Source organism: Haliaeetus leucocephalus, unplaced genomic scaffold (assembly GCF_000737465.1).
Source record: "Haliaeetus leucocephalus isolate CR32 unplaced genomic scaffold, Haliaeetus_leucocephalus-4.0 Scaffold351, whole genome shotgun sequence".
NCBI lineage: Eukaryota > Metazoa > Chordata > Aves > Accipitriformes > Accipitridae > Haliaeetus > Haliaeetus leucocephalus.
In genome coordinates, this window is record NW_010972787.1 from 6,844,866 (window position 1) to 6,857,808 (window position 12,943).

Consider the following 12,943-nt stretch of genomic DNA (forward strand, 5'->3'; position numbering starts at 1 on the left):
ATCTCCCCCGAGTCAATAAACTCCTACTTCTTGTAGTTTTTCAGAGGTAACATTTTTGTCCGTTTGCTCTAAGGAGGGAATTTAAAGGGCTGTTAAGTGCATGGGATTGCTCTCCTGCTTACTGAGCGTTTCTCAAGTTTGACGCAAATGCAGGCAGGCTGGAGTCATCCTGTAGTTATTGGTATTGTTAAGCCAGCTTAAAAAAAAAAAGTTTCTGGAAATTTCTTTAATGGAATGGTAAAGATATTTCCTCTTTGATTATCAGAATCGTATTTTCAAGGATTTCTTTTTTCTTTTTTACATTGCAGAAAGACTTTGTGCCCCCTCTAATGGTATCCTCTGGGAAATGTAATTTTGCTTGCCCCTCCTCTCTCTCCCCACAGTGCTTATCGAAGTCAAATTGTTGAAAAATTTCTCTGACTCACTGGTGTTTGAGACCAGAATTGTTTTGTGCGATGGCATTTGTTCTTCCTTTGTTTTAGTTTATTATGTGTTCTTGTGGAACAAAATTGGGTTTTTTTTTAAAAACTCTTATTTGCATTTCAAATTTTATAATCTCCATAAGTGCAAAGCTTTATTTCTTGATGTGCTCATTCAACACTTGTGCTGATTACCAGAATGTTAATGGCCAATATTTCAGATGAGACTTGAAAATTTTCACTGGTCATTGAACAGTAATAAGAGAACAGTAACTCTGGTTATTTCATCTGGAGTAAACTTTGAATTTTCAATGTTTCTTAATGTTCTCAATGTTTCACTGATGTATGCTCTGTACAGTGATCTTAATAACTTTTGTGAGCATTTTCCTACCCGTTTGTGCTTTTAAATTAACCTAAAATACGTACTTCTAAAAAGATAAATGAACTTTGCCATTTTATCAGCTTTCGAAAATGACAATAGATAGTTAACATGTATGACACTTTCAAGCAGAAATCTTAAAATGTTGATAAGATTATTGATGCTACCAAATAAGTAGCAATGGGCCAAAATAATTCAGAAAAATTGTTTTAAGATTAATGAACTAGAATGTGTCTAAATAAGCATTATAGCTTGGTCAAAGAGCATGCTTTTGAAGTATGTCTCTTGATTTGTCCCTGCTTACAATGCTTACATGGCTCACACTGTGGAGTGTTCCTGGAGCATGTGAACTAGATTCCTTGTGGATAATACAGAAGTTGTGATCAGGAGTGCAACTAATGTGCTCCAGCAGCCAAAGGGGATGGACTCTGCAGGAAGAGAGTAGCCTCTAGCCTGAAGTAAGACTTTAAAATGTATATAGTGTGGTTACCAAGTTCTCAGCACTGTCTGTTCTGTTCTACAGATCCAATTCTGTTTGGCTATAATAGCTGCTAATGTAGGCATAGGCTAACTATTATAAGAAATAATAAAAAAAATGTAACCCCATAACTCTTAATTTCCATAATGCCAGAAATAGAAATATTTGATATTCTAAGCAAATGTAAAGTTTTACTGACATTCCAGTTAATCTTAGAGAAAACTGTTGGTTTCTTCATCAACTGTTGATGCTCAGAACAGTAGAAAGTCATGTTTTCTGTTTGTCAGTTGAGTACTGTCTAGAGAAAGAAAAGTAGCTGAAGTTGTATACCTACAATGAAATACTTATTCTATTTTTTTCCAGAATATCTTAAAGTAAGGTCCCATGATCCTGAAGAGGCCATAAGGCATGATGTTATAGTATCCATAGTTACTGCTGCTAAAAAAGATCTTTTGCTTGTCAATGATCACCTGCTTAATTTTGTCAGAGAACGAACACTGGACAAGCGGGTAAGACATAATTAGTGTTAATAATGGATGTGCGTTATGTTTCTAGACTCTAATTTAGCTTTTTAAAGAGCATTGCTTCTCAAAAATGCTGAACTAATTTTAAAATGATGAATGAAAAGCAATATAATGCAAAAAATATTTTAGCGATCTATTTAATGAGGTGTCTTTTGCCTTTGACTGGAATGCCACATTTTTAATATGTTGTATTTTTATTTAAGGTAGTATGATTAAAAAAAAAAAGGCTGAAGCACAATGTTATTCCAGTTGGCTAGTTTTAATAAAATTTTTTAGTAAAATTAGACCCTTGTAAAACATTCTAACATTTTCTTAAGAAATTTTGCAAGCAGGTTTTAAAATGTATTGCAGATTACTGATGAAAAACATTCCACCATCAGAGGTAGCTAGTTTACCTGCTTTTAATTAGATCATTGGAAGACTGCAAATCAGCGTGGTAGCTTTCAAATTTGAATAGTCTTGAAAATTAGTTTCACTGTGTTTCATTATTTGATAAAATTTGAGGTTTGCTGCTTATGTTAAAGCATGGTAAACAAGGCTGTTGATGACAAACTTTTAAAATTAACATTATCACCTGATTTTTTTCGTTTGGTGACATGCTTTCCCCTATTGCGCACACATAATACAATCACACATATTCAGTATAGATGGTGAGAAAGGGTGTTGGCTTAAATTTGTAACAATTCTAAATTCAAGAGGCATACTTGCATAGTGGTTACCGATGTTGAAAGGTTTAGCATAACAGATATGATGCAGTATGTGTCCTAATGGAAAGTGTTGCACTTAGAACTCGATTTAACTTTTTTGTAAATTGAATGATTTTATTTTGGTGTGGAATAGGAAATACCTGTCAGGAAATTCTGCAGTCTTTTCAGTTTTGAATTTTGAACTACTAAACTGGGTACTATTTCTTTTTCTCAAGTGGAGAGTGAGGAAGGAAGCTATGATGGGACTTGCACAGATATACAAGAAGTATTCATTACAATCAGAAGCAGGAAAAGAAGCTGCAAAACAGATATCATGGATCAAAGATAAACTTCTGCATATATATTATCAAAACAGTATTGATGACCGGTAAGTCAGTCGTGAAAACTAGGTGGTTCTGTGGATAAGCAAGGTAACTTATTATGCAGATTTGTATTTCCTTTGTGCTTAATTGCTGACAAGAAGGAGAAGATGTGATAATCCTGTATGTTTTGATCCAGTGTGTAATCTTATGCAGCTGCAGCCAAATGTTTTCCTGTGTTGTTTTCTTCCTTTTTTTTTTTCCTAAGGCCTAAAGTGATTCTGAAGGGTCAGATAGGTTGGAATAATTGAAAATTTTTAGCTGTACTTCACCACTGCTTCAATAAAGGAGATTTTTATATTTCAGTAGCTTGATAATTTTTATGTTAAAATTCAGTAAGTAAAATTGCTTTAACGATCTTGCTGTAGATTTGCATGTTGTTCCTGTATGCTTTAAAGATAAGCCTAGTACAAGTAGGGAAACAGTTAAGACATCTCTGCAAAAGGTTAGTTTTTCTGTACTATAATAGCCATGCATTAGAGCCTTGTCCTGGATTTGTGGTGAAAGCAGTGCCTCTGTCGTACCAGCTGTAGCCTTGTATATGGTTGTTCGTATTGAAAAATAAATGGTTGGACATAGAGAACTAGTTTGGGAACTAGTCCACCTTGACTAATCAAGGCCATCTTGGTGTCTTTGGAAACGAGCCTTTGGCCTTCACAGCATGATCAGATACAAATGGCATTGCAAACCCCTACAAGTCTTTTCAAAAACTCACAGCTTCAAAAAGTCGTCTTCAGAATAAGCAATTATTTCATGGTACCATGGGAGTGGACAGAACTGTCTGGATCTTCAGATCCAGTCTTGCCCACTCACATTTTTCTTAAACTTCAGTGTCTTTTTAAACTAACTGGGTTTGGGTTTTGATCACCTGCTCCAATTGTGCATAATTTTCTTCTGTTTTCTAGCCTAAATGTACATGATTAGGTTTTTTTTACCTATTTACCTATTCTATTATGTTGACCTGAATTTGCAAAAGTCTTGGGCCTTCTTGGTATTTAAAATTGCAACATGGGCTTAGTTTTCCTTTTGTTTTTTCTTCTCAGTCTTTCGTAGGTAACTGGCAGACCCATACCTTCCTTGCCTCCTGTTTCCAAATAAGGAGCTTCCATGTTAGAGCAGAAGCTTTTAATAATTCTCTTGTGAATGTACCTGCATTTTTATTGTGGAAGCAAAAGAAATGGGATAAACTCAGCCCTTGGGGAAGCGGCCAGGGAGGGGTGGAGGGAAGTCAGGTCCTTCTGACTAGTATCTGAATCCTCCTTCTGGGCTTCATGATAATGTGTGATATAATCAAGATGATACTACTTTTTTTATTTTAGACCAATTAATTTGGGTCAGTTCATGAATTTACCCCAATACTGACCTGTAATGAAATTCACTGATAACATCTCTTTGGGCTGATAATTAAGACACATCCTCCTCTAAAATCCTTTGGTTCCTGTCTAGATTAATACATCTAATTTTGATAACGTCATCTCTTAAATGTCCTACTGATAACATTAACATTACGTCTCCTGTAGTGATGTATTTTTGTATAGTTTATGCCGAGTTATATTGGAAGTTAAGTAACTTGACCTTTAGGTTTTTTAATAACCCCGTCCTTATATGCAACAACTGATCTCTAGGTCTGAGAATTTTTGAATGAATGTTTTAGCAACTGAAGACCACTTTCTTCCATTACAGTTTAAGTTTCTTAATCCTGTCTTTCAGATTACTTGTTGAACGCATCTTTGCTCAGTACATGGTCCCTCACAACTTGGAAACAAATGAACGAATGAAATGTTTGTATTACCTTTATGCAACACTGGATTCAAATGCTGTGAAGTATGTGCTATTTTTTAATGCTAGCAAAATACTTTTTAATACAAATATTGTAAATTGGTTCTAAATTGTTATGAGTAGCCTAAGCAGGTGGGCAAAAGTAGTTTACAAACTATCAGAAAACAGAATGTAGCAATAGTATCTATATTTCAAGTAGAATTTTGGGGGAAAAAAATACCTTAATAGATTGTTTTCTGACAAGGTGTGGTACCTTTTAATCATAAACAGCTAAAAAAAGGTAGTGTCAAAGATCTGGAAAGAAGCTTGAGTGCATGTCAGTCCTTTTAGGTCCGAAAAGAGATAGCATAGATAGTAGTGTTGACTAGCTCTAGATCTTATCTGACAGCTTTTCAATTAATATACTACACGTTTTAGCAGCCAGGATGATTTAAGAGTGGGAAGGAGTTACTTGTTTGTCTTTCCTCCTTCAAAATGCATTTTACTTTTGCTATGTGCCTTCTTCAACTTAAAATGGGTACATGTGCATGAATTTGACTAATAACAGTTTTGTTGCCGTAATGTTCACAGTTTGATTGAATTTAGTTAGTTTTACTTTGTTTTTCATTTAGTAGTACTCAGTCACTTGAAAATCAAATACAGTGGTTTTTTTCTCATGAGGGAGACTAGAAAAGGCTTTGTATATGAAAGAATAGCTTAAAAACGCCAAAGCCTTCAAATACTACAGAAACTGATGTTCGAATCCTCTGCATTTCTTCTATTACCTGCCTAAAGATATTACAACTGTAACAAACTAAAATTAAGAATAGTACATTAAAAATAAAAAGTTACTGTTCTAGTAATTCTTAGTATAGGCTAAACAAAAATACAGAATGGATTCATTTCAGTACTTGTTATTTCAGGCAACAAGTAACTTCTGATTTCTACAGTTTTCATATGCAGCAGTATTCATTTTAAAGACATAGTATGTTCAGTTAGTTACATATAACTGACTTTTTACTTGTGGATTCTGGAAGTTTTTTAAATGAAGCTGTGACTCTTTATTTATATGGCTTATTTTTCCTAGAAAGTGTGCTAATTTTCAATTTTATTGAATATCTCTAATGCGTCTCTTACAAGTCTAATCATGTCCACTTTTCACAATTTATTCATCTAGTAGCTGCTTTCTGTGTGCAAGAAAAACATTGTTTTGATGATAAAAATCTTAAACATCTGCTTTAGCCTGCTTCTTGGAATGTTTTTAGAAGAGTGATTTCAGGCTTGTACAAATGAGTTCTTTATGGGCCAGACATCAGTTACTTCCTACTTCTTTTAAAGGCAGTGTAGTTAAGAATCTCAAATGAAACTTGTTGCATAATCTCACTTTGTTCCAGTCTAATATGAGCAATTAAATTTTCCATATCATGCCATTAGGAAACATTTAGCCTTTGCTCATACAGCAATGAAAGTTCAGGTGATAAGCACATTTCTGAGTCTGAAGTTGAAAAGAACTTAAAGGCTCTTATTGGACAGCTGTGTTAATTTTTTATTATTTATTTATTTATTTTATTTATTTACTATACAAGTCTTATGAGGAGGGGCTGAGGGAACTGGGGTTGTTTAGCCTGGAGAAAAGGAGGCTGAGGGGAGACCTTATCGCTCTCTACAACCACCTGAAAGGAGTTGTAGAGAGGTGGGTGCTGGTCTCTTCTGTCAGGTGGCTGGAGATAGGACAAGAGGAGACAGCTTCAAGTTGCACCAGGGGAGGTATAGATTGGATATTAAGAAAAATTTCTTTGCTGAAAGGGTTGTCAAGCATTGGAATAGGCTGCCCAGGGAAGTGGTTGAGTCACTGTCCCTGGAGGTATTTAAAAGAGATGTAGATGTGGTGCTTAGGGACATGGTTTAGTGGTGGAGTTGGCAGTGCTCCCTTAATGGTTGGAGTCAATGATCTTACAGGTCTTTTCCAACCTAAATGATTCTGTGATTTATTGAATAGATGATTTTGACAAATCTTAACTTTTTTTTTTTTTAGAGCATTGAATGAAATGTGGAAATGTCAAAATCTGCTACGACATCAAGTAAAGGATTTAGTTGACCTAATAAAACAACCCAAAGTGAGTTCCAATTTATCTTTATCTTACCATGAATATGCAGTTTTACTTAATATGCTATTTTTTAATTCCATTTATATTACTATCTCAAGCTTATTTTTAATGACAGAAAATATTGTGAAAGTTAACTGATATTCTATTAGACTACTCTTGTAGTGGGAAATGTGTAGACATTTTGTTAATAAAATTGAAGAGGAAGGCGTGTTATAGAAATTTTTAAAAGTTTTTGCCAGTCATTTGATACTAAAATATTTGCTCACAGTGTTTGAGTTACATCTTGCCAGGATTGTTCTGGCTCTTGAAAGGGGAAAAAACAGCATGTTATTCTTGACTGCCAAATTGAGTAATTAAGAAAAAGTACCTATACACCCTAACTGCTTATCTTATGTCTATGATCAGTAACACTGAAGAAATCAGAATTTTTTTATCCCAACAGGTTACTTGTTTCTCTTCCTTCTTGGAAACTTCTTAAATGTTGTATTGGAGGTACCAGACTACAGCTGAATTCTTTGTTTATGAATTTGCTCAGAAGGAAAAAATAAACATTTATTGAGCATCTAGGATATTCTCATAAAGTAAAATTTAGATTTGTTTTAGTTATATGTATGTGCATACTCATGTTTGAGGGGGAAAAAGCCATAAGATGAAATTCTGGTTATAATTTGACTTTATAATATAAATATATGACTTTATAATTTTGACTTTGACGCCAAAAGTCTAATCTGGTGCTTCTTTTACAGAAATAATATATAGTAGAAATTTTTGCCATGCTCACACTCATACAAGGGTGTGTGTGATTTTTATTTTCTATGTGTGTATATACTCATACCACAGTAAACTTAATGAAATTCTATGACTGAATTATCCATTTGCTGGAATTACCTGAATGAGGAAGAGTGGGGTAACTGTGTGGTTGGATTATCTAATATCTGCTATGAAATGCTACTGTCTTGCAGATAAAGACTTATCCAATTAAAATGCATCTCTTATTGTTTCAGTCCTGACTGCAGTGAAATTTGTAATGTTTACTTGTTGTATTAAATTCTAAATGCACTATTACAGAATGTTTTAAGTGCAGTAATTGCTACTACAACAGTACTTCATTGTGTTTCGGTCGCTGTATTGAAATATTTTTCATTTACTGTTTTATATTCCTTGGTGTAGTTTAAATACACTTACACATTTAAAACTTGAGTGAGTTTCTTGATACTTTCAACTGAAGTGCAGAAAATGAAATTTCAACTTTTCCTTTTGTTTTCAGGGAGATACAACAAAAGTTCTTTTTCAATCGTAAAATATCAAATATGATATGGAATTAAATGTGTAGGTTTTGACAAATGCCAGCCTAGACATTGCATTCAAAACAGTGTATGCTGTTGACCTGTTTGCATTTGTCCATGTGGCTTTCATCCTATCTTTTGCTATTAAGTGCTAATCCTCTTCAATATTCTTTTGAGTAACAGGACTACATGGGAGAATTTCGCATTCTTGTGATAGTCTGAGATGCTGTCACAGGCAACAAAATGGTTTTGAGTCAGGGGATTTTACTTAATTTAGTTTATTGTCAATTAACATAAACTTCTAATTATTTATTCTGGTATTGAGAAATAAAAGCAAACAAATAAACACTTAGAGCAACAGCCTTCGGCTCCCCTTCGGACGCCTCTCTTCCCTGCTTCATGGTCTCCGGGCCCCTCAACACGCGCTATGCTCGGTCCCTTCGGCAAGGCAATGGCAGCACAGGAGATGGGGTTAAGGGCACGGTGGTTCATTTCCTTTTGCTGCTCCTCATTTCTTACCTGCTGTTCCAGCGTGGGTTCCTCCACCGGCCACAGTCCCTTTAGAGTCACACTTTCTCTAGCGTCTCCTCTCTTAAATATGTTTTCCCAGCAGCACCATTGGCTCCTTTGACTGGTTGAAGTCTGGGTGGGTGGTGGGTTGGTTTCTCAGTTGCAAAGCTGGCTGGAAGCGACTTTGGCTGGCACAGGGTGGTCCCTGACCTCCTCCTGCACAGGTCACCCCAACAGTCCTTTGCTACCCCAAACCCTGCCTGTTATGCCCAGTGCAGATGCTTAGCTATTTTTACCAAAACTTTTCTTTCTGTGATGCTCCTTGTGTGGTTTGTTCGGGTTTTTTCCCCCCCAAAACTGGTAATGATATTAATTATAATTAAATCATTGTGTTTAAGATGAGTGCATTTTCATAATCATAAACTGAAGGGGCATACAGTCCAAGGCAGTAATAATCTTGAGACAAATATCCATTAGCCATTCAGAGCTGTAGAAACTTTGTTTTTTTTCAGGAAACAAAACTGAAATGAGCTAGTAATGTTTTAGAATATGACTTGGTGTTACCACACATGCTTTTTCACTTCAGTCTAATTTCTCCACTTAATCATTATAGCTTAATTGTTGGTTTGTTCTCCTGTAGATACTGTCCCTGTGGCAAGTGTAGGCATTGTGAGAGCTCCTGGAGATGAGAGGGATAGGACAAGAAGCAGTGTACAGAAGTTGCCACAGGGAAACTTTGATTAGGTTGTAAGGCAAAAAAAATGCAGTAAGGGTGATCAAATATGGGAACAGGTAACCCAGAGAGGTTGTGAAATCTTCATCCTTGTAAATATTTGAAATGCAACTAGATGAGGCCTGGAGCAAAACCTGGTCTAATTTGGCCCTGCTTTGAGTAGGTGGTTCAACCAGGTGACCTACAGTTGTCGCTTCCAACCTACATTATTCTGGGATTATACATCTTTGAACTTCCCAGTCCACTGTTTTTGTCATCTTAGAAAACTTTTTTTGCCATTTAGTGAAACGCTTCAGGCATTCTCCTTTTTCCTCTTGAGGCTCTCCCCAGTGTAAGCACTATTGAGGAGTCTGAAAATGTGTTAAGAGTCTGAGACAGAACAGACATTGAACTTGCCTTTAAGATGAGTTACTTTTCTGAAGAGCAAAAGCATAAGTCACAGCTCCTCTTGTTTTCTCCTACAGCAATGGCATACAATTAAATAAAATACATAAACTTGCCTGTTCACGTGCAGAAAAGGGGATGAATGCTGGTTTGTCTGTATTGGAGTATAAGCTTCATGAGCTGCAGATACTTCCATATCATGAATGCAAGATAATGTACATGAAGTGCCACAGTAGATCTTCTAAAAAGAAATGTTTCTTGATCTTCTTCAATCTGTCAATATTCAGTGGAGTTATACTGCTGGAAGTTAATACTTCTGACTCAGGTTATTTCATGTTTAGCTGAATGATTAGTAGTTTGCTCAACTTAAGGTCTGTTTTAATGGGAGCTTTAGCCAGTACTTGAACACTTAGCCAGTGTTAGAAGACCAAACCAGTCAGAACCAAAGAAACCCCACAGTACAGTTGTGGTGTTTTTCTTCTGAGTTGCAAGAGGTGTGAATATGGAGATTCTGTATCTTTGACATCTGTATAGCCTCAAGTTGCGGCAAGGGAGATTTAGGTTAGATACTAGGAAAAATTATTTACTGAGAGGGTTGTCAGACATTGGAATAGGCTGCCCACGGAAGTGGTTGAGTCACCATCCCTGGAGGTATTCAAAAAGCACGTAGACGGGGTACTCCAGAACATGGTTTAGTGGGCATGGTTGATGGTTGGACTCGATGATCTTGAAGGTCTTTTCCAACCTAAACGATTCTGTGATCATTATTTGAATCCTGTAAACCAGATTTGATTTCTGGTTTGGTTTTTTGTTTTTCATTTCTTGTCTGAACATACCTGTTCAGCTGTGACAGCCAAAAGCCCCAAAAAGGACTGCATTCTTCTGACACTAAAAAGTGATGGAAAGTTCTGCAGAAATACTTAATGGCTAGAATTATGTGCCAAGTGTCCATGTTACAAGATAGAGAGGACATTCACTAAAAACATTGCTTGTCTTAATCTCATGCTATATTTTTCTTATACTCTGATCTTTCTGCGGTTGCCACTATTCTCAAACGTTGCCAGATTTTCCACAAATTTGCTAATTAATTTCCTTTTTTTTTTCTTTATGACAAAAAACCTGTGCAAATACGTTAGAACTCAAAGTCCTATTTTCTTTCATAGTACCTAGTCAACTGCAGAACAGAAATTTACTTTAAAAGTTGAAGGATACTCCTTCTGGAAATAGACACTTCCACGTGTTAGCCAAGGTTATTGTCATAAATTGTAATTTTGTTATCTCCAAAGCTGATATGGCTTGTTTGAACCTTATTTGAGATCTATACGCAGATTTCATTAATAAAATGCAAAGAAATTAGATGTACCTGAACAAGAATTTGACCTCTGTCTTGAAGTTTTTATAATAAGAAAATGTTAGTGTCTTTCAACACTACCTCTTAGTGCTCTTTCCTGATATGAACCTGATGAAACGGCCCACTGTAGGTCTTCATTTGCCTCATGTTAAGTACTTTGGTAAGAAGAGACCTTTTTCTTCTAAGGTGAGCCTCCTTTCCGAGTTGATTTGACGTTTTCTCATTTCTAATTTTTAGGCTTGTCTGCTATCACTTTTGTCTATTATAAAGTGAGTTCTATAAAAGACAATTCTAGCAATGGTGGCGGCTAAACATGGTTCTTTTTAAATTTAAATACTTTTCAGTAAAAGCTCATGAATTGTGGTTGTGTTTCCATTTAAGTCTTTTCTCGGAAGAATATAATCTGGTAGTTGTAGCCCATAATTGATACTATTTAACTGCATTTATGAAGTTTTGCAGACTTTGTAAGTTATGTCACTGAAGTTGATCTGTCAGAAGTCAATTGGCAGAACAGCAGCTTCCTTTATGGTTTGGAAGCTGATGGGTCTATATGCTTTTGACAGTATTGCTGTAAGCTTCAATTTTCTTTCAGGTTCTAATTTTCATTTTACTTATGAAGATTTCAGAGTTGTTTAACAACACTTATTACACAGCAATGAAAGATTTAAATTTTTTTTTTTCCTTCTTTCATCCACGTTAACACTTTTCTGAAGATGATTAGGGTGTTCACTGTACAGTTAGGGATTCCCTTTGCCATTTTTACTGATAATTCCTTAATATTTCAAACTTCAGTGTAATTCCTAGTCTGTAGAATACTGTTGATTACAGATAAAAGTGGGGGAAAAGTGTCTTGTGAACTAGTTTGTCTACCTTCAGTAGGACGTGATATGTTGTAGAAACATGACTTGTATGTTAGAAATGTAGTCTCATGAAGAAAATGTACTTGCTGTGTAGTTGTACCTGGCTGTGAAATTTGTTGTATTCTTTTTTTCCCTCTTCCATTTACTCAGTGTCAGAACTAACTCTTCAGGTGGACTTTGCATGTGGAATTTGAAATCATGTACCAGAGGAATTACTGACAAAAGGAAAATAAATTAGTTCATCTGTTTTGTGTAACTTATTTTGCTTGTAGGGTGCTGTTGGATTACTTTATATCAGCAACAGTTTCACTGAAATCTAAGCTTCACAGATATCCTGTAATGCAGTTACGTTTTAATTTTTTTGTTGTTCTTGTGGTCCCTGATTATTACTTTCACAATTACGCTGCTATCATATGCCTTCCCTGTTCAGCTTAACAGGGGTAGCAATTTTTTTATTATTGACTTGCTCCATTCTTTACAATAAGGTGGGAACTACTACCAAAACTACTTAGAATCAATATCCGAACAAGAAGATCAAGTGAATTTAATGCTTGCTGTTTGTTTCATATTTAAAACCAAAGAGGCTTTAGATGGGAAAACAGTTACAGAAATAACCCATTTGTGCTGTTCATAAGTTATATAGTAGATTGAAAGGTAATAAAAATATTTTACCTAAGTATATTTGAGACAGAGTGATACCGTAGGCACGATCTACCTTTTACTTCTTGTAACTGTCTAGCATTAACTTTGCAGTGGTGGTTTTGATTTCTAACACACTGTGTTAGCAAAATGGTTGCTGGCTTGTTGATAATGCATTGTGGGATTTTGCTCACTCAATGTTCAAGTGGAAATATATAATGTAAACTTTTTACTTAATCCATTTTTCTTTTGTGACTTGCAGACAGATGCCAGCAGTAAAGCTATATTCTCAAAAGTGATGGTTATTACAAGTAAGTCAGTTGAAGTATTTACACTGTCTAAAAATTACAGTTGAACCATATTGCTTTCTTGCTTTAAAAATGATGAGATAAGCTAAAAAAAGTTTTGTAACAGATAAAACTTAGGACAAATAATGATAAACATGATG

General features: G+C 35.3%; 1 protein-coding gene across 6 annotated transcripts in view; it reads left to right on the forward strand.

Annotated features, from left to right (window-relative positions):
* Positions 1-12,943, forward strand: part of PDS5B (PDS5 cohesin associated factor B) — a 109,068-nt gene that overhangs the window by 28,985 nt on the left and 67,140 nt on the right. For all 6 annotated transcript variants that reach the window (XM_010572736.1, XM_010572735.1, XM_010572738.1 and 3 more), the window contains exons 10-14: positions 1,640-1,785; positions 2,723-2,874; positions 4,577-4,690; positions 6,660-6,741; positions 12,758-12,806. In XM_010572736.1, coding sequence (XP_010571038.1) covers positions 1,640-1,785; positions 2,723-2,874; positions 4,577-4,690; positions 6,660-6,741; positions 12,758-12,806 — 543 coding nt within the window. The remainder of the gene's footprint in view (positions 1-1,639; positions 1,786-2,722; positions 2,875-4,576; positions 4,691-6,659; positions 6,742-12,757; positions 12,807-12,943) is intronic.